The sequence below is a fragment of the Plectropomus leopardus genome, chromosome 10, assembly GCF_026936395.1.
Source record: "Plectropomus leopardus strain MGB_pleo_1.0 chromosome 10, ASM2693639v1, whole genome shotgun sequence".
NCBI classification, from domain to species: domain Eukaryota; kingdom Metazoa; phylum Chordata; class Actinopteri; order Perciformes; family Serranidae; genus Plectropomus; species Plectropomus leopardus.
Genome location: NC_142185.1, coordinates 5,084,368 through 5,106,453, shown reverse-complemented (window position 1 = coordinate 5,106,453; position 22,086 = coordinate 5,084,368). Strand labels below are relative to the sequence as shown.

Genomic DNA, 22,086 nt, shown 5'->3' with positions numbered 1-22,086 from the left:
TTATAATCATCACTAGAGGACAATCACAATAACCCCAAAACCTCGACCCTACCCTTCCCCCTTTAAAACAGCAAAAGGAACAAGAACAAGCATTACAAAATCCATCCTAAGAAGAAAATCAACAGCTGAAAGGAAAACTGGAAAATAAAATGTACAAGACATCCAGGTCAAATCAATCCATCCCCATAGACTAAACTATCTATGAGATCTGACATCTCAAAAATATATTTATGTACACACTCTGCTGTATTGTACTGTACAAAATGTGACAACACTTGACACATTCCCTGTAGACATGCAAACACCTTACTGACACTGGAAAATTGTCCATCTTAGTACACCCATTTTATTGAGTATTCGTTTGTTGAAGTGAGAGCATATCTCGAAATTACTGTGGCCCTGAGGGTCAAAACACTACGACATTTCACCTGCAGGTGCTGGCCGCTCTCTTTATGGTAAAAGTACTCTCATAAACCAGAAGTTTGGCAAAACAGAACCGCAAGGTAGCAGCTCTGCACACTGCAGAGTGCTGCACTGTAATTTCCTTTTGGGAATACATTAAGTTTTAATTGATCTTTTACTTCCGACCTGTGAGCGGCAGCAATGTGCTGCAAAGCACCCAGTGTACTGGGAAGCAAACAGAGGAGGAAGTGCTTCTGTTTGTCACAGACTGACAGACAGTGCATCCAGTCATTGCCCAGTAGTACCTACCCTTTCCAGTTTGAGTCTCAACAATGTTTTGTGTTGTTTTCTGAAATGTTGCAGTGTTTTGGAAAATGTAGTGTTTTGGAAAGTTTTGCAGTGTTTCCTGAAATGTAGTAGTTTTGGGGAAATGTTTTTTTAGGGGAAATGTTGCAGTGTTTTGGGAAATGTTATTTTGTTTTCGGAAATGTTTCGTTTTTTGGAAATGTTGTAGTGTTTTCTGAAATGTTGCAGTATTTTTGGGAAATGTTTTGTTCTGAGAAATGCAGTGTTTTGGTAAATACTGTAGTGTTGTTTTGTTTTCTGAAATGTTGTTGTGCACTGACCCACAGGTCCACTATAAGAAATAGAGGAAAATGTTTATCAACTTCAAGAAAGCTCTAGAATCAGGTGGAGCCTCACTGTAAAAAATCATCTCACACCTTTTTAGGAAACACACCAGATTTTAGGAAAACAAGAATGACATATTAAGATGGAGAAGTTGCAGTGTAGCTTGAAACTGAAATAACCGTATGGCCAATATCCATTATCATCATATATAATTCTTAACCATGACCATACAGCTGACATGGCGTTGTAAGTAATACTAAACTGACTGCAATGCTGTGTCTCGAGGACCTGAGTTGACATAGGTTAACATGACACTGCTAATGGATGACTACGACTGCCAGCAAGTAATAATACAGTATGTTGCACCTCATAAGGCATTGTACATGTCTACACAAGACCCCTGTACAATAAAGTGTGACCTATAAAGACTGTTTTCAGTTAGGGAGGGCGATGGAGGAGGGTTTTTTTCAGCAGGAAGTAGCACTTATTCAGGATCGGCTCTGTTGTGGTGAACTTGCGTGACTAAACATTTTCGCAGACGACTGGAGCATTTCCTTGTGCAACGATACGACAACCAAAGGAGAGGTGAGATCAAAAGTGTACATCTGTGTTCTTTTCTTCCCAAGTGCTAGCACAAAGGAGACTAACATGGCAGAATGAGTGAAGCCGCGAGGGTAAAAAAAGAACCATGCACTTGTGGATGACTGCAGCCCAGAGAGCCTGCAGAGGATGAAGGTGGTCTTCCGTGCGCTTTGCCAAGAAACGGAGCGTCCCGAAACTGATGACTTTATGCTAGAGGGCAGTTCCCGCCTCAAGTCCTGGCAATGCGAGCGTCACTGTCGTGTCCTTCTGTTATCTTGTCAACACATTTATACACTGGCATACACAGTCACACAGTAGTGCTCACACACACACACATACACACAGACACACACAAACACACACTCACACTCACTTTAAGAGCTTTAGCAGCTCTAACCCAGTATCCATGTCCAGCGAAACACTTGGTCCAAATGTGAAAGGCCTTGACGGATTTTAGCAAAATTCTTCAAGCTCTGCCAAAGGTCTGACCCTCAAAGCCTCCCGCCTATTCCTCCTCCTCCTCTTCATCATCCGGCAGCGGTAGTAACTCTTCCTTCAGACACTCCCTGTAGAAGCTGGTCAGTGTGGCGTAGAGGTGTTGGCGACTCTGCTGAGACAGGAAATGGCCCTCGTCTGGGTAGATCTGTCGGTTGGAAGGGAGGTAAATTAGTGGACAGAGCTTTGGGACTGAATAAGGGGATGTACACACTGCAGCTGTGTGCCACACTGTATTTTACGATACTGCAAATATGTGCTCAACGAACAATAGACGGGCTTCCATTATAGATTTGCAGAAAACTTTTGAATAAAATTTTCGAAATGTCGATAAAACACAATTGCCAGAAGAGTTCCACTGAGTGATGTTATGTGACTTCTTCTCTGGTGATAACACTCCAAGAAGCATGATGATGGATGTTCAAAACATTAGCAGCTTTATTTCCATTGCAACCACCACACTATCCATCATTATTTCTTATAGAAGGCAAAGGTCACAGTGACCTTGACATTTGACCACGAAATCTAATCAGTTCATTACTATATCCATTCCATCAAGGTGTTGTTGAGATATCACGCTCACAAGAATGGGACGGACAGATGAACAGATAATCTGAATTATATCAAAACATAACTGACCTATCGCTAAGCCCCACTCCATCAGTGCGCTACCTAAACTAACAATGGCAGAAGTCAGCGTCAAAGACATCCAGTGATGCTATACAGGACTTTTGGCGACAGAAGCTCCTTATTTCACACAGAAGTATTTAAAAGGGTCTTCACATTGCTGTGGTGTTAGCATTAGCCAGCCTTTTCTTTCTTTGTAACATTAAGTTAACATTAATGGTTTTCACTTGACTGGGCTTTAACTACAACCTTCTGCTACAGTCAGCAATGATGTCCAACTGTCAAAGGACAAAAATATTAAGACTAAAGTGAACAGATGACATGATGAGCTAACGTTAGGAAGCTGAAGTTGGCCATCACGACAGCGTCTGTGCGACTGCAAGGTGACGTTATACACAATGTTGCCGACTTAATAAATGAGGTTATATATACTTGTCACTTTGTTTGATTGTTACAACTGCATGGATTTAAATAAAACTGCAGGAAAATCTATGAGCAGGATGTCCGAGTGCTTTGTGTAATTATGAAATGTGATCGGCTTGTGGCATACAAGTGCGGGGCTTAGCGATTGGTGAATTCCTAAAAGCCATCTCGACATATTGTGTCTACGAGAATGAGAAAAATGTGAGGTCACAGTGACTTTGACCAAAGAAAACTAATCAGTTCATTGTTGAGTCCAAACTGACTTCTGCAGATGGTAAACTCGACTCCAAAACTTTAGAAACCTTTAACTTACTCTACATCCACGTCTCTCTACAGTCTGACTCCCCTGTGATTGTTTTTGGTGATTGTCCTGATCTATAAGGTCAATCTGACTCCCAAGCAGCAGTGTTTGCACATAATTTCCAGGCCTGAGTGTTTGAGCTGATTCAATGCTTTCTGACTCTAAGGCAATTCTAAATGTATTATTTACATTGTTTTGTATGTGTTGCATTATATAAAATGTGCATTTCCATCACAGTTTTTACAAACGCAGTCTGAGAATGTGCCTCGGTGGTGTTGTTGTTGTGCGATACACACACCTGCATTGAGTAGTTTGCTCCAACTTTCACAAGGTTCTTGACGAGCTCAGCAGTATGCTGAAAGTGGATGTTGGCTGGGAATAAAGAAACGAAGCATGTCAGCAAGATTCAGACTGAATCCTAACTGGGGAAAAAGAAGAGACAATCAGATTCTGGCAGGATGGAAATACCTCAACAAATACTACATGCATGGTTCACCGGCGAATGTTTTGCTCTGGAAATCCCAGCATCAATTTAGATAACCCACTTTTCTTTTTATCTTTTGATTAAAAACCATTTGCCTCATTACGTTGCGGGACGGCACGCGTCGTCATGCTCAGCGGCGATGCACCACAGATACAGTATTTTCATTCTATCACAATTTATTTTCTCTCACCATCTGCTGTGCCGTGCACCAGCATCAGCGTCTGCTCCTTAAGTGCCTGAACGTTCTGCAGCACACTGGAAAACTGCGGAGAAATCAGAAAAAGTGGAGAGATAATAGATAGATAAATATGCTAACTGGCATCGGAGAAAGCAATAAAAAGAAAGAAATATGATCAAATGAAAGACACTGTGGTAAATTGCATTACACCCTGATTACACGCACACACAGACACTCTAATTTGATATTTTCAAGTGATAAAGGACCTCCCATTGACAGTATTTTCTAGGCTTTTTAAATATTTGTGTAAGTTGTGAGGAAATAAAATGTCTGCAGATAGGAAATGCAAAGCTGCTGCATATCGAAAGCAGTGAATTACTTGTTTGGTTGTTTACAATGTGCTTGCAAAAAGCACTTTTGTTCTCTGCCACCGCCTCCTTCCTATCGCTGTGGAAAACACCTCTGATAGCTTAACATCTGTGGGAGTCCTGGGAGAGCCACGCAACTCTTTTGCAGCAGCTTATATTTATAAAAAAAAACAACTCGGGCATGTGATCTGACACACCGGCGCACACAGTCACCAAAGAGAGATGAGTGACAAAATCCTACGGAGCATGAAAAAACACAAGAAAAGGTGAAGCATCGCCAGCTCTGAGTTTGATAGCGGTGTTCAGTTAACTGTGGGAGCTTAACTGTAGGTGTGTTAGTGATGTTTCGGCAAGCCGCTTTCAAAGATCAACGGCAAACAAGTGAGGGGAGGTGGTAAACACGCACCTGATATCTGCTGTCATCCCGTAATGGCATGCCAAGGTATCTCTCCGAGAACGCTGATGCTGTGCAAATGAGAAGTGATACGTTGTTTAACAGACAGAGCTTGAGCTGCAGCTAAGTGCCTAAACAAAGTGGAGTTCCTGTCATCCTGAGTCCAAATGAAATGCTTCCAGCGGGGAGGAAATAACACCTTGTGTGGATGTGAGGGCCCTCTGTGTCGTCTGAAGACTGTTAAGGACACTCTCCACTCTGCTCTGTACATGCATGGCTCACATTCACCTCACTGTTTGTCAAAGCTTCAGTACACGCTGTCAAATTTTAGACTTTCACTTTCATTTGACTTGCCAAATAGCATTTATGAAGAAATTCAACATGATGCATCTTGAGGCATTTTTTCATTACTGTAGTCAACATTTCATTACTATGGTCCACATCAAACTCAGGACCTACCTTTTTCAGTTTGGCTTTTGAACTTTATTTTTCTATTGACTATTGAGCATTTAAGTGTGTTTCAGAGTTTAACTGACTGTGATCAGGAAGTCTATGTGTCTGGAGAAACCATCCAAGTTATCTCTCATGTTAAATATCTTTTTTTTAATTGGTTGATTGATAGTGAATGAATTATTCTTTTAAATATTATTGTTAAAGTAGCTGTATTTTTGTATTATCATTATTAGTATTTTATTGATTACTATTGTTATCATTATTACAGATTGCTTTTGTTGTAATGTAATGTTATGTTGTTTAGGACCCCAGGAAGACTGGGGGGTCCTTATATTAGACAATAAACAATATCTTGGCATCAGTCTTGACTCCACCCTGTCCTTCAAAGAACAGGTATAAAAGGTTATGCAAACAGCCAAATACAATCTGTCTAATTTTAAGTACACACAAAACTGTTTAACAACTACAGCAGCAAAACTATATATGAATGCAATGATTTTCCCTACCTAACATACTTTATGACAAGCTGGACTCAAGTAAAAGTTACAACTCCAAAGCCCATTCTCTTCATTTACAAGCAGCCTCTCAAAGTGCTGCACAGAAAACCCAAAACCCATTACTGCAAAATTATTGAGAAACATGACTTCCTCTGTTGGGAAAATCTTATCAAATACACTGATTGGTCAGGCTCCAAAAACCCTAACAGCAGAGTCACACTGTAATCCCTTACAGGTCCAGCACCTTCAGCCATCCATGCTTCTCTGTAAGAGCTTCTCTACTATGAAACACTCTCCCATCTGATATAAGAAACTGTAACACCTATCGTACCTTCACATGAAGGCTCAAGGCCTGGCTTTTGGAAAATCTGACGTGAACATTTGAAATCAACACTGCCCGTCACCAGGCGGCCATCTTTGCATGGGCATGTATGAAATATTTATCTTATTGACAACCTGCCTAACTTTGTGTTGCATGCCTGTGTTTTAGTGCATATGAACATTTTGAATCTGTAACTGCATCTTTTAACGTTTTATTAAGGGTTGACATTATTGCTCTTGTATTCTATCTCTGCTTCGGTCTATTGCTGTTTCTTGTCGTTCTGCATGTCTGCATCTTTTGCTTAGTGTGTGTCATTGCTTCATGCTGCGTGCATGACTATTTGTACACAACAGCTATATGTTGTTGCTTTATGTTGCGTGCATGGCCATTTTGTGCTAAAATGCTTTATGTGTTGTGCTGTTTCTCGTTGCTTTACTTGGCTTGTGTTCCTGTTTGTTGTGGCTGTTGCTGTCTTTATTGTGTCCTGCTGTTGTTGTTATGTGAATTTTATCATTTTATAGGTTTCAAAACATCTTGCCAAAGGACTATAGTTGAAAATTAGCCTGATGGCTAACACTGGCACATTTACAGAAATGTTGATTAATGTGTGTTATCAATATGAATAAAATAAAATGAAAATAAACAAACTACTTACTATATCATTTTATTATTTTTGACATATTTATTTATTATTTTACTTTGTGTTTTTATCCTGTCATTGTCCTCTTATTACAGTTTGAGCATTTTAGTTATCTTTTATTATTACTATTATTTTTTTAATCATTTTATTTATTTACTTATCTATTTATTTATTTTGATCTTTCTAGTTATAGGTTTTAGCCTGCCTTTTGGTGTTGCCTCACTTGTGGTAGCGTTTCCTCAGTTCCTGGTTTAAATGAGTACTTCACTTAATCACAACGTCTTGTTTTTATTCATGTGTGTTTGTATGAAAAGTGCTACACATATTAAGTCTGACTGACTGACTGACTGATGGATTGAAGGATTCTGTACTCACCATAGAGTTTCCAGTCTGCCACTGGTGACATTGCACACGCACATTTAAAGAGGCTGTCGGTCGACTTGAGCATCATTAATGTTATATACGCTCCATAACCCTGCGAAAAAAGAAAAACATTTATGGAACTTTGATGGTTAAATTCTTCAAGCTTTAAAATTCATTAGAAATCTAACAAAAAAAGCCTCTTCGTACTTTGAAGGAGCTGTATGCAACATTCAAAGCAGATCTATAAATCAGAGCAAGGCTCGGCAAACTTGGGCACGTGTGCCAACACTGGCACAACGGAAGTTAACTAATGGCACACTAACAATTTTATATGCAAGAGAGTTTTACAAAATGTTTACGTGCAGTTTCCAACACATTCATTTATTGGGGGCACCCACCCAGATTACAACATCTACCGCAACATTTTCTATTTTTGGAGGTGGAGTGTTTATCAGGTGCACTGTTGGAATATATAGTATATACTATTCACTGTGTGCTATTCTGGGCACAGATGAAGCAGCAAAACATTAGTAAAAGTGAGTTGTGCTGGGTCTAAAAGTTTGCTTTCACACCCAACAGTGGCTGCACCTTTCATCCACTCATCTCACTTGATCAGTTCTGATCAGATCAACAGATCAATTATTAACCTGTGACTCAAACCCTACAAACTGCTGCTGAGGAAAAAATACTGGTCAGTTAGAACTCTAAAAATACTGCTTTGATAGAATATAAAAACCAAACATGTAACATAACAAAAGAAGCTTTTAATACTTCTCCAAATCTACATACTTGAAATGGATTTTGCTCAGCATCAGCGACCGTAATATGTATATGGCAAAAAAACAAACAAAAAAATGGGCTCACCTTTCCAAATACTGCTATCCGTGTCCGATCAATATATGGAAATTTCATCATGAATCTGGAATTAAAAAAAGAAAACAAACAAAAAAGACACCACATTAGCTATTATTTACAGTGTTCATATGATTAATCTAGCTAAAATTTCTGCTTTTACTTTTATATGACTTGTTTTTATTTCTGTGTTTACTGTGTAGTTGTACAAAAATCAGAGTAGCTGTGTTTCAAATTTTGTAGAATCTGTGCTTTTTTGTAAATCATCTAGTTGCAAAAGATCCACACCAAAGATTGTGGTGGTGGAGTTGTTACTTTTGAGCACATCAGTGATGTTTGCTAATCAAATGCAAAGTAATGAGTGGTTTAATGGGACTGATTTGTTTTTGAATTAAGGTTGCTGTAATCTCTCTGGCAACCCACTGTGAGCTGCAGCTTCAGGTTAGTGGAATAAAAAAAGGTCTGTGCTAAAAGTAAAAAACAAGACACAGTTATTAAATGACTCACTCCTGCTGACAGTGATGCATTGAATAAGCATCTGGGGCAATTTTCAAATAATCATGTGACTGATCACATGTATAGTATGGTTAAACCTACATTACATCATCCCTATGACCATTCATGTAGCAATTACTCACCCTGTGTTCCATTAAATTTGCAAAGATAATGCCGGTAAATTAAAGTAATTGATTAGTAGTTAGTGTCAACATGTGTGTTCGGTGAATCCGAGCGAACCCTTTTAAATGCCACGTTTACACAACAACAAACTAACCAACTGATTGAGGCAGTGGTCCACCAGCAGTTCCTGTGTTCAGTGAGATAAAATTACAGTTTTTGGTCAATGGAGTCTGGCTCCAGACAGCACTGATGATTTGCACTTACAGCACAGTTCCCCATTTGAAACGCCTGTTTGGGAAGTACTGAGAAAACAACTAGATACTTGGGACTTGGATTATACTGCACAAGTTGTGTGAGAGTTTGTTAACGGATGTTGGGACATACAGTATTCTTGCTGGTGTTAAACGTGGACCCCTATGACTTCAATTTATCACTTTATCCTTTTTTGGATTCCTTGTTCATCGTGGAAAAAAAACATTTTCTTCAAGAATTCATCATAACATATGTTGAGAAACTGGTACACAAATGGTGATCTGGGGATGAAATATTCCTTTATTACAGTATTCTACAAAAGCTGTAATCTAAATTTTTAATGTCTCAAGCAGCAATTTACAAGTGAAATCAAGAAGTAACTTGTGAAATACTATGAAATCGGCTGAAAATTGGCTGGAAATTAAAAGAAAACCCAGCTGGAGCATAGAGAAACATTTCTTGCAGGAGAAATAGGGACATGAGAGCAGAGAAACATCTAATAGGGGAGTTTAGTACCACATTGACAGGTGCAGTCAATTAAGATGCATGAAAAGAGATTGCAAACAAAAGCAATGCCAGTTTTATTCTCTTTGTTTGCACCTTCAAGGAATGAAAAGAAAGCAGCACAAATTTCAATCACAATTGTGTTTGGAAAGAAAGCAGCAGCTGCAATTGGTAAACCATAAAAACACCATATTTTCAGTATTGTTACTTCAAAACACTATGCTCAAAGTTGGCCAGTATTTCTTTGATTTTTCAATTTTTTAAATTTTATTTAGCCTTTATTGAACCAGGTCGGTCCCGTTGTGATACAATGACCTCTTTTTCAAGGGAAGCCTGGCCAAGACAGCAGCCTAAGAAATATAAAAGTTGCAACAATTAAAGACAAACACCAACTCACACAACAAAACAAATAAGATTCATACTAGTTAAAAGCAGCTCCTGTTCAGGGGTTTTGGATTTGATTTGAGTAAGTTTGTCATTTGGAAGTACGAAATTTAAAATGGAATAAAGGTAACATACTCTACTGCTGCGATCTGGTCCTGAACATCAACCGTTCCCAGTCTCTGGTGAACCTCGTGCAAGATCCTCTGACCCTGGAAGCCACTGCCTCGGCCGTCCAGACGAGCCACGATGACGCTGTCTGAGCTGACCAGCACTGAGTCCCAGCTGAGAGAGTAGCGGTCGCTCACCGCCTGACCACCAGGGGCACTGTCACTGCACAGAGCACACCACATGCAAACAAGGAGAACTTGGAGAAGCCCAAAAACCAAATTCAGACAGCTTGAGCTTATGACAATCAATCATTTCAGTTTCAAAAAGTCAACACGCACTGATATCGGTCAATTGACGTTTTAGGAAGGTTACGTTACATAAAGTTACTTTACATTATGTTATGTTTCTTTACATCATAACATGTTATGTTCCCCCTGACATTACGTTACTATATGTCACAAAGTCAGTTACCTTACGTTATGTTCCTTGACATTGTGTTACTTTACGTCACATCACACTAAGTTACGCTAGGTTATGTTCCCTGATATTACATTACTTTACATCACAACACATTCAGTTACATGAAGTTATTTTCCCTGACATTACGTTACTTTACACCAAAACACATTATGTAACGTTATGTTTTGTTCCCTGACGTTGCACCACTTTACGTTACAACACGTTAAATTACGTGATGTTATGGTCTCTGACGTTGCATTACTTTATGTCACAATGCGTGAAATAATGTTTCCTGACATTACGTTACTTTATGTTACAACATGTTAAATTATGTTGTTATGTTGTGTTATGTTCCTTGACATGACGTTACCTTACAACACAACACAACATTACGTTACTTTATGTCACAACATGTTATGATACGTTCCCTGAAAATACGTTACTTAACGTCACAACACATTAAGTTACGTTATGTTCCATGACATTAAGTTACTTCACGTCATGTAAAATCTAGGGCCGGGACTTTAACGCGTTAATCACGATTAATTAATTACACAAAAATTAATGCGTTAAAAAAATTAACGCATTTTAATCACACCAATTTTTGCACCGCGGAACCTTTCTCACTTGATGAGTTTCCGGGGGACCGATTATACTAGCGCACCACCTACCGTTCATGACTTCAGACCATCCATGCTACAGACAACAACAATGAACGAAGAAGCAGATGAGACTGCTTTGGTTGGCCCCATGGATGGGAAATTTTGTTTTAAAAAGTGGGCGGATGGTAGCGTAGATATATGCGATTAAAATGTGATTAATTTCGATTAATTAATTACAAAGCCTCTGATTAATTAGATTAATTTTTTTAATCGAGTCCCGGCCCTAGTAAAATCATGTTGCTTTACATCATGTTACTTGATGTTATGCCACATTACATTATGTCTTGTTATGTCATGTCATATTATGTCACATTACGTTATGTAATGTTATGTTATGTGATGTTTGTGACAAAAGTACTTGTTTCAACCCAAAGCATTATCATCTTTCTGTACTGAACCAACTGGTTTAGTTACCTAAATTTAGCTGCAGCTGTTCCACAACATTAACCATGTGTTACAATATATTTCAGCTGTATGTCATCAATGCTAAAGAGTTCCCCATGTATCCCTGAGACACCTAGAGGCTTGAAACAGCTTTGGTATTTGATGACTGAGAATGAGTGCGTGTTGAAACATCTCACATACTTTACTTTTTTAAAAAAAGGCAAATATCATAGAAAATACACAAAAATATTATATTTGTAGGGGACTATTTCCAGGTGTGGATTAATACACAATTAATGTTTCAGTGAGTATTTACAGCAGCAGGACCGTGTATGTGGGATTGAGTGAAAATAAATTGTGTGTGTCCATGGTACTAACAGAGCAGTGCAACAGTATTGATGTGTTTTTCCAGTTCTTGGACAACAATGGGGCTCACAGGAAGCAAATACACCAGGCTTTGACTACACGCTACACATACATTATCTTTTCTCCATTCTCCTTGGATAACAGTGTAGACCATGGTTTGTAAGAGATGTCAGAAATAGAATTTATCAGTCTGCAGTCTGACATATCCTGCAGTATAATGTGTTACTACAAATGGTGCGTACATCACCAACAATAGTCCATAGTGACGGGACTCTGAGAAGTCTGGTGGGTAGGAAATCTTCAAAGGTAAATCTGTCAAAAGAAAAAATGAGCAACTGTAACACCAATTCATTTAGGAATCACAATAAGGGTATAGAAACCAACACATTATTCTCACCAAAATGTTCCATCTGAACAGTTCTGAAGTCAGTCAGCTGGATCCTTTTGTACTTTAAGGCCGCCTTCAGCAGAGAGTTGTTTTCAAGGATGTAGTAATCTGTAAAGACGAGGGAACGTGTTTAAAGGATGAAAAAGTCCAAAAATTGCTGCCAATAATCAAAGTGCTGCTGCATACAAATGACCCATAATAACATGAGGCTTTGTCTTTGGAGCTGCTGTTATAATGAGATGAGATGGAAGGTGTAGGTAAGGGTGGTGAGAGATCTGAGTACTGCGGATCGTTTCTGTCATTGTTTCATTTTGTGGTCAATTTAAATGGTTCGGGAAGCTGAATACATTCCTGGATTTCATCTCTTTGGGGTTTAGCTGTTGCGAATAAAGGAGGTAGTTCTAAATTGTAATAAGTAATGAGGTTGTTCTATAACACATTCAGCCTATGGTAAATCTCTTTTTTAACAAGTGTTTTTAGCTTTGGAATAATAAAGAACGTCTTGTGAAATAGCTAAAGCTGGTACTAATTTGTGAATTGGAAAAAAGAAACAAAATAATTATATGCTGACCTAAATTCCGACCATAATAATAACAATAGTAATGGTAATTTGTACTACTGCTAAACTTGGATGAGCAGAAAAGATATCCAGTCAAAAGGTTCTATTTCTAAAAGGCATTTTACACATAGAAGCCTCCTCATTCTGGTTATGTTAAAACAGGAGCTCCAGTGTTTCCTCCACATGTAATAAACAATGACTCTGGTTTGGCCATTTTTTCATTTGAGCCATCTGAGAAGCAGCTAAATGAAATGGAATTCATCCAGCACTTCTAATGGAAAACCCAAAATCAATAGACGCCTCATTATGAAACCACCAGGGGCCTTGAGTTCCCAGCTGTGGATGGAGGGCCTATCCAAATAACCCTGGGCAAATTGCTTGCTTTTCAGCAGCACAGCTGTTAAAAAAAATCTACTGACAGACATACAGGCATGGATAACAAGAAGAAGCATGTGTGTGCTGTAAGTGTTGGCAAGTGCTGGTAATGAATGCGACCATTTGTGTGTATTTGTCTTTTTCATGTGTGTGTATTCAGGCTGGTGGGAGAGGAAGACGAAGGAAGAAATCCAGGTTGGTAAGTCCTCCTGTTGACCAGAATCAACCCAAAATGAGGTGGAGCTCAAATGGTCTTTTAACACTGCTGGCTCAGACAGATGGCAGGTCTTAAAAACAAAAACTCATCAACCCTCAATGAGAACCTTTTATCAATCAATCAATGAATTTTCATACAAGCAAAGCTATAACACAAAGTGCTCCATACAATAAAACTATAAAAGTGAAGATCGGAAGATAGCAGCCTTATTTTGACCGGCGGTATTTTTGGTTTATGAGTGGCCTTATTTATGACTGATGACTCACATAATGCACCTTTAACAGACTCCCACCTTTGCCTCTGCAACCCTGTCAAAGCAATCACGAAATCACTTGTGCAGAATGACATCAAATCAAAAGAATTTAAGGTTTGAGGCTCTGAAAGACAACATGTGGTTTGTCTTAGCTTCAAAATCTTATTCAATAACCTGAATAAAACGTGGAATCACACATTTTATACTCCTGGTTTGAAACCCATATCTATTCTGGTCCAGTCAGACCCACTTCTGGCTGGACGACCATAATTTCACACGAAGGAAGAAAACGCCTTGGGTTGTTTGTATTCCGTTTAAACCAATCAGCAGCATCCTCTTATAAATAGTGTGAGGAGTGAACTTGTTTTGGCTGGGAAGTGATCCCTGCATTAAAATGGCTAAAGCCCCACCAAAAAAAAACATCACATGCAATGTTAACGGTGTTGTGTGGGTTGCAGGGTCAGAAGTTGATGCTTTTATTGTTTTGTGCAAAACAAAGGTGCAGACATTTCCACTGAATCTTTGTCCGGTTCGCTAAATTTGTGTTAAATTTATGCTCTTATGTGTATTTTGCAAGTCTTGGTGGTCAGCGTGGCATTTTGCTGCTAGTCACTCATCAAGGATCTTCTTTATGTTCTTTACTGTGTCTTTCATACAGCTTAATCCAAAAGAAGACACTTCGCTCTGTTTATGTGAGGTTTGGGGAACGGGATAAAATACACTTCATTCTCAAGCCTCTCAGGATACCTCGTATCAGTGTTGCATTTGCACATCATATGAATTTTTTAAAAAAGTTATAAATGCATACATTTAAATAAAACTGCTTTCTTAAGGGGGTCTACAAGCAAGATGTCAGAGTGCATTGTGTAGTAGCATAAAATGTGATTGGCTCATGGCATTCGAGGGCGGGGCTTAGCAACAGTTCAATCATAAAGGAACAGCCATCAATGTAAGAAGAGGCAAAAAAGGACTAAATTAAAGAGCACAACTTCAAGGAGCTGATGGCATCACATTTCACTGGTGATTGATTGATTGATTGATTCATTCATTCATCAACTGATGGAAAAACACAGTGTGTGGAGATAGGTGTGGCCCTATGGGGGACTGACAATTGCTGCAAACGGCCCATTAATGTCCCATTGGACAGAAAGTCCATTTGTGCATCAGCCCGTTATTCTGAAAACAAACACTCATTGGTTCCAAAGGGTTGTTTCGCCAACTGCACTCTCCCAAACAGGAACACATGGCTAATTACCTGATCGACATCATGGATCATCTTACGGCGAAGGCACCCTACTCTGCCTCTGACTGGCTAGTACCCTTTGTTGGTTGGGTTGGTTATTTTAAGGCATGAGGAGTGAGAGTGGTTAAGGCTGGATTTAGAATATCAGGCTGAGCCAAGTCATCGCCAAAGCATCACGGTCTGATGATGTCATTCTGCACAATACTTTGCCATGCGCTTCTGTTTAGAAGAGATTAGCATTTTTTGGGGGGAGAAATGGCCCGTCAGAGCAATTAATGTTTGTTTTCAGGGTAACAGGTTTTGGAATTATGGGCCATCCAAACAATGGCAAGGCAACCTGGCAGTGTGAGACTAGATTTATGTCATGACGGTCTGAGATAGGCGGCCAGGGTCAGGCTATATACCCACAAAATTTTAAACTCTGTGAGCCTAACAAAACAATATCCAAAAATCTCTTTTTCTTCAGTTTTAAAACTTGAACCTGTTGCGCTAATATGCGGCAGCTGTAAGCATAATGACCATTTCAGGCAGCTTCTCCCTGTTTTTACTTCCAGCTGAGACAATTGCTTCAAATTTTTCACGTCAAATCATGGTTATTTACGCAGCTTGCCTCAACGTACATTGTTAAACCTCATTTCCCCGAGTCGCCACAGCTATGCTGATTGCAAAGTTAGCCTGGCCCACACAGACACATTCATGGAAAATACACAAAGTTGAAATAAACTGGAATTATCCTTGCTCATAATTCTAACAAGAATAAATGGCGTCCTTACTTGAATTATTGAGGCTGTGTAAGATCACTGTGGGCGCTCCAGGACCTGGAAGGAAAAAATTAAAGCTTGTGAGAGAAATTTAAAACGTTTCCGTGCTCCTCTTTAATCCTAACTGAAGGATTATGTGTACCTTGCTGAAAGGGAAGGGCTGTTTTTTTTTTTAAATTACCAAGTAAAAATTTTCTACAAACATTATAAATGGTATTTTTCTGTGTGACAGGGTTGTTCTTCTAAAGTAGCTGCACAAAATTCAAATGCAGGCAGCTGTCTTGTTGTATCAATTAAAGGTTAAAGGTCAGTGCCTCCCTAATAGCCTCAGACTGTCAAATTAAGCCAGTTCTCTTCAGCGTCCTGCTGTAAAATACATAGTCAGAGGTTAATAGGAGGCAGGTTTGCTCAATAGCTCAGCTGCGACTGACTTGGTCCTTCACAGCTGCAAAACATTCCTCTTGCTCTACTCTCTTTGGCCTAAAACACATCCTTTTTATTTCCTCTCTTGGACTTACTGTTGGTAGTCTACCTTCGCTTTGACCTTTGCATTTCTTACTACACTTGCTTATGTCACACAGAGTAATGGTTTCATTATGTGCATGTACCATCTCTCAGCACTAAACCAATCAGAAGCATTTTACGAGTGGAATTAAAAAGGCTTGACTTCCTCCTGATGAAAACAGGTGTCAGCGCAAACTTGTCAGGGTCATGTGAACTTGGCCCTCCGAAGACAACAAGCTTTCTCCATTATTTTTATTGCTTTTGGGAAAGGGAACTGTGTTATTGTCCAATAAATCAGTGCACCAAAGCCCAAATGCTTCTGAGCATGAAGCACTGTCATCTGCTGAAAATAAATTAAAACCACAAACAATATAAAGTGTTACCCTCTATTAAATATCTACTCGCCGCCCAATAACGCTACCTAAAAGTAATTATACACAAAAGAGTGGCTAATTGTTTAATTTTATGCCTCTCATTTGGAACTGATGAGAAATGAATTTAAAATTGGATAGTTGGAGGGTGACAGATTACAATGGGCGAGGCCTGCCAGATGATCTCAGATTGGATGAAAATTGAAGAATAAATTAGGAACATTAAACATAGTTCCCCCAATTTTTAAATAATTTCTCAATATGTTACCCGCAACCATCTGAAGTGTAGTCTTTAATTCTAAAGATAATTACAGCCCAAATCTAAAAGCTGAGGTTATTCAAGTTTAGTGCACTTCAGTATATACACAACTAGATTTGTGTGTTATCTTTTATGGATTTAGCTGATTTATGCAGTGCAATCAAAGTGTTACCTCTGTATCACAAACTACAATTCATTTTCTTTCAGTGCTTGAAAAAAAAGAAGCACTTTTTGGGAAGAAGCAACTGCCAGTCAGCTTTCATCTACAGTGGAGAGATATTGTAGTCACATAATTATGATCCCAAACAAGTGAAGATGATTACTCAAAGCAAGTCTCCAAATATGAGTGGAGCTGATTAGAGACTGAAAGATGATGCAGTTGGCAGTGTGCTGTCTATAGACAGGTCATTTCAAGAATAGATTTAATGAGACATAGTCTTTCTGGATGACTCATCCTGCACTCAGAGACACAATTATCCATTTGTACAGTATGCAATGTGAGAAGTCTTCTGTATTTGAATGTAGAGTGGTAACCTGCTCAATTATGCTGTGCTTTTTATGTTACACATCCGAACAATACGATAATTTTACTTGTGAATTAAGCCCTTTATAACCTGAGCAAATTGGCTTGATTTCTTTCAAAAACATGGGAAGAGAGCAATGAACAGCAAAAGAAGAAATGACCCAAAAAATAGTAAAAAGTACTAAAAGAATCACTAAAAATGAATTTAAAAAATGATGTGACAGGCAGTTGGGTCACTAACAACCATTATATTAAGTTTTAATATGTTATGTTACTTTTATCATTGTATACATATATTTACATATTTCTCTGTTTAATTTTTTTTTCAATTTTTTTTTTTTGTTTTTGTGTTGGTCTTCGTACTGATTTGATTTGTAGTATTTGTCTTGTCGTGGTCCTGTCTTGGTTTTGTTTTGCTCTTTATTTCACTTGCAACTGACACGTTTGTTTAATGTTTACTGTACTGACCAATTATTATTGTCTTTTTTTACTGCCTTGAACTGTCCTTGTTGAAAAAAGTCATTAAACACATTGTGGACAAAAAAAAGCATCAAAAATAGAGAAACACGCATATGCATACGCACACACACAAAGACAGTTTAAAAAAAGCTACAAAGAAGTGACCTGAAAAAAGTGCTTGATACGTATAATAATTTTCTAATATATTTTTAATAATAATAATACATATATCATTAATATATATAATAACTAATAATGGTAAAAATTGTGGTAACAGTTTTTTCTTTTTACCCCAACACATTTTCTGTAGGCTTTTAAAAATTAATAAATAATAATAAATAATAATTTAATCTACTAATTTCTTGCATTTTCTAGAACATTTCTTACCAAGTTGCTCATTGCCTGTTTTTTTCCCTGTTTTGAAAAGGAATCATACCTATTTGTTTAGGTTTTAAATGGTTAAGAGCAGGCAGTGAAAGAGCCTTAAATGAGGATATTTGGTAACCTACCTTTACAGTGGAGGATAATGTGCTGGTTTGTGGGGCTGATGTCAGCATCGAAGTACAGACAGTGAGCCTTATTTAGCTCGCATGTCAAACACCGTCGTGGGAACAGACCTACAGTTTTAACACTGAGGAGAGGAGATCAGAAATTAGGGAGGTTAGAAATGGGGAACAAACGTCTTGAGTGAAAGATCAAGGGTAGTGCTGGCACAAATTTGTCTTCATTTTAAGGCCAAAAGAACTCCCTGAGGGGACCAAAACCAACAATAAAACTTAATCAGCTAAATGTTTTACCAATGTCGTCACAACCTGACACATGTTACACATGTCAAAAGGCTTAAATATAGAAATTGTCCAGAAGGTATCGAAATGTATGAAAAATATAAAAGGGAACTAGAATCACAGCCTTGAGGTTGTATGTCAAGATGCACATTTTACATCCATGTCAGTGAAAACATGGATGCTTCACACACATCTTCCCTCAGGCAGCACAGCAGATCTCTACAATCAGCACAGATTCAAGGTGGACACCAAAGATTAGTGTCAGCAATTCAGTATCTGACCAAATGTCTCTCCTTCTGTTCTTGAGATATGATGATGAGTAAAGGCTAGAAAAGTGTTTTTTGCAGAATGTTATGATGTGTCAGTGAAGCTGACGTTAGAGCTTTTAGATATAAAACTTCAGCCACTCATCATCAAATTCTATACAACAATCGTGTGAAATATTATCATAACTCGTGTTTGAATTCATGAGTTATAGCCAAAAATGTGTTTTGTCAAGTCACAGTGACTTTGACCTTTGACCACCAAAATCTAATCAGTTCGTTTTTTAGTTTAACTGGACCTGTAGGAGCCAAAACACCCTGGATGTTATTATGGGATAGGCCTTTATTTTATTTCTATAGGTTGTTTGCCTACAGCCATAGCCTAATTTGAATGGTGAAACCCAGTTTAGCTGTATGTTACATTATTGTATTTTCTCAGTCTCTAATTAATGTTTATATTGATGACTTTGGATATATTTGCACTAGGCATGTTTATTTAAGTAAGATTAGCCTAGGAAACTCTTTTATTTAGCTCAGAGCTCATGTTCGTTTTTTGGGCTACTGGCCCTTTAAGGGACGCTTGCTGTGCTGGTTGTCTGTGAGGGGAGTGAGCAGGAAGGGGGGGGGTTCGGCGGTGAATTTGCACTGAGCATACAGTTTTCTTACCGTAGCTGAAGCATTATTTGTGGCGAACAGCCAAGTTTATAGTTTTATTCGAGGAAATATAATTTACTCCTGTAATAAGATTTCGCCTGTGGAAGAATAAACCGTCATCTGTCATCTTTTATGTCGGAGTTCAGTGGAGTTTTTTCTTGCTCGAAACTAACGTGCTTCAGCGCGAGCAACGTCAACAAAGTCAGTGGACCACCAGCCCCTAACAGGACCTTTATGTCAAATTTGAGGAAACTCCCCTAAGGCCTTCTTGAGATATTGCGTTTAAGAAAATGACAGTACGCAAAGTCATCTGACCCTGACCTTGATCTTTGACCATCAAAATTTAATCAGTTCACAATAAAGTCTGATGAAAAGTTTGTGCCAAATATGGAGAAATTTTCTCATGGTGTTTGGTGTTTGACAGGTCACGGTGACCTTAACCTTTGACCTATGACCACTAAAATTGAAATCAGTTCATTCTTGAGTCCAAGTGGACATTTGTGTCAAATCTGAGGAAATTTTTCTCAAGGCATTTTTGAGATACTGCATTTATGAGAATGAGACGCATGCAAGGGTCACAATGCATCACTGAGTCCAGCCAAAAGTTTGTGCCAGATTTGAAGAAATTCCTCAAAGTGTTTTTGAGATATCACATTTACAAGATTAAGACAGATGAGGTCACAAGGACTTTTGACCACCAAAATCGAATCAGGTCACCGTTGAGTCCAAGTGGATGTTTGCGCCAAATTTCAAGAAAATTCTCTTAAGGTAGAACACCTTGAGGGCTTTTTGCCAGTGCAGAGGCATTCAGATAGATGCACTTTATTCCTTTCAGGTAAATCAAAGAAGCAAAGCAGTGTAGAGGTGCAATGACTAGTGGACTGACAGAAAATTACTGATAGTGTTTCATGTGGTCACAGGCTTTGGATACACATACCATGATTGTTAGCAGGATATGTTCATAGGTGATTAAAATATAAAATAATACAAACATTATCCACTAATGTACTTATGTTTACTGTCAGTAAAATTGTTGTTTAAAAATAACATCCAGCAGTAGGAGTGAATACTCTGACAATTATAACAGGTATTAGGAGTGTCGCGTGAAAGGCTTGCAAAGATCTTGTTATGACAAATGTCTAAATTGTCAATTTTAATTAAAAAACTTTGTGCACAAATGTTTTCAAATGAAGTGCTACAGGCACGATCACTGTCAGCAGCAAGCGCTGTATAATAAGCGGGTCCAAAACAAACCTGAAGAGCTGCCGTCTCCGTGGTGAACCCTCTGTGCTGAGAAAATAACTGTCAAGAGAAAACAAAAACAATCACAGTTAACAGACATGGCAGATTAAACACTGAACCTCATTATCTCCATGTTTAAGCTCAGTCCATACATGTAATTAGCAAAGCACACACTCTGTTTTCTGAGTGTGGTATCCATGGAGAATTGAAGAGAAAATCACCCATTTCAGTGTTCAGTGTCTCAAATGTGACTAATCAGTGGACAAACCAGATGCTTTTCTATAAAATGTATGTTTATAAGTGGTATAATGTTTATAAGACTTACAGGTTGTCTGTGTTCTCGTCATAGGCAATTATCTTGGTCACCTCCCAGTTCCCTGATGTTAGATGCCGGACTTCGTTTTGATCTGCTCTGAACTGAGAGAAACAAAAGAAGATGAGTAAAGGTCAAGTGTTTGAACTTGGTAAGCTCCATCCAATCATTTTCCATCTGTATAATTAGGCCTCATTGTGTGCTGAGTGTATGATGCTGTCTATACCAAATAAAAAGCAGCATTAATTATTAGCTCCAAGCCTAAAGTGTTTAAAGGTGCTGTATGTTACAATAGGAGCATGCCTATGACTTAGAGTCTAGGATGGGATTGCCCCCACATGGCTGTTAACATGGCTGAGCTTTTGGCTGGCAGCTAACGGTGCTAACAGCGCAAACAATGCAAACAATGGCAATGGTGTGAGAAGGGTCTAACTGCAGTCTCGCAGACTATCCACTTCTCTCTACAGCGAAACAACACACAGAGGTAGACATGATTCTCTGCTTAGACCGACATTACTCCACTATATCTTTACAAAGCTAATAATGGTTTGCAAATATATTAGTATTCTAAATGTCATAAAACAGAGGTGAGATGAAGTCATTGCTTTGCAAGTCACAAGTACTTCTCAAGTCTTTGCACTAGGCTTAGGACTTATGTTATATTTCATATCTTTATACCATCCTGAAATTTCACCCAGGTATACAGTATGTGACTGCAAGCGTGCTACTTACTTTCACCTTTTTAAACTAATTAACAGAAATCCACAAAGTAGTAAGAAAAATAATATTCTCAGACCCATTTTCAAAATTTAACCGACAAATAAAACTGCACACCCTTTGAAATCAACTTTCTCTCGGTCACAGAAGATAGACGAGGCTTCATTGCCTCATTAACTCATTGTAAAACACACTTCAGACCTGACAGAAAAACAAAAAAAAAAAAACACTCACCTATCTAGTTAGTAAGTCCACTGTTCCAACAATCGGAACAACTGGAAGAGGTAAAACCTTAATTTACCAAGTCGGATGTTGGCCGCCAGCTGTTTACAGTCCTGTAACTCCCCCCCACCACCACTAGGTGTTGCAGTCACTTTCAGCTCAGCTGCCATGTTCCACCAATAGAGACTAAAGATTGAGTTCTGGTGGTACATGCTGTGCACTACATACAA

At 38.5% G+C, this 22,086-nt stretch overlaps 1 protein-coding gene across 3 annotated transcripts in view; it reads right to left on the bottom strand.

The window, feature by feature from the left end:
• Positions 1–22,086, bottom strand: part of dpp10 (dipeptidyl-peptidase 10 (non-functional)) — a 274,909-nt gene continuing 252,823 nt past the window's right edge. For 2 of the 3 annotated variants that reach the window (XM_042494909.2, XM_088082895.1), the window contains 13 exons: positions 20,930–21,021; positions 20,617–20,664; positions 18,170–18,291; positions 15,557–15,601; positions 12,146–12,244; positions 11,991–12,060; positions 9,905–10,099; positions 8,024–8,078; positions 7,172–7,271; positions 4,897–4,955; positions 4,135–4,207; positions 3,759–3,832; positions 1–2,257 (listed from right to left, as the gene is read on the bottom strand). In XM_042494909.2, coding sequence (XP_042350843.1) covers positions 2,120–2,257; positions 3,759–3,832; positions 4,135–4,207; positions 4,897–4,955; positions 7,172–7,271; positions 8,024–8,078; positions 9,905–10,099; positions 11,991–12,060; positions 12,146–12,244; positions 15,557–15,601; positions 18,170–18,291; positions 20,617–20,664; positions 20,930–21,021 — 1,170 coding nt within the window. In that variant the 3' untranslated portion in view covers positions 1–2,119. The remainder of the gene's footprint in view (positions 2,258–3,758; positions 3,833–4,134; positions 4,208–4,896; positions 4,956–7,171; positions 7,272–8,023; positions 8,079–9,904; positions 10,100–11,990; positions 12,061–12,145; positions 12,245–15,556; positions 15,602–18,169; positions 18,292–20,616; positions 20,665–20,929; positions 21,022–22,086) is intronic. The other variant, XM_042494908.2, reaches the window with a different exon arrangement.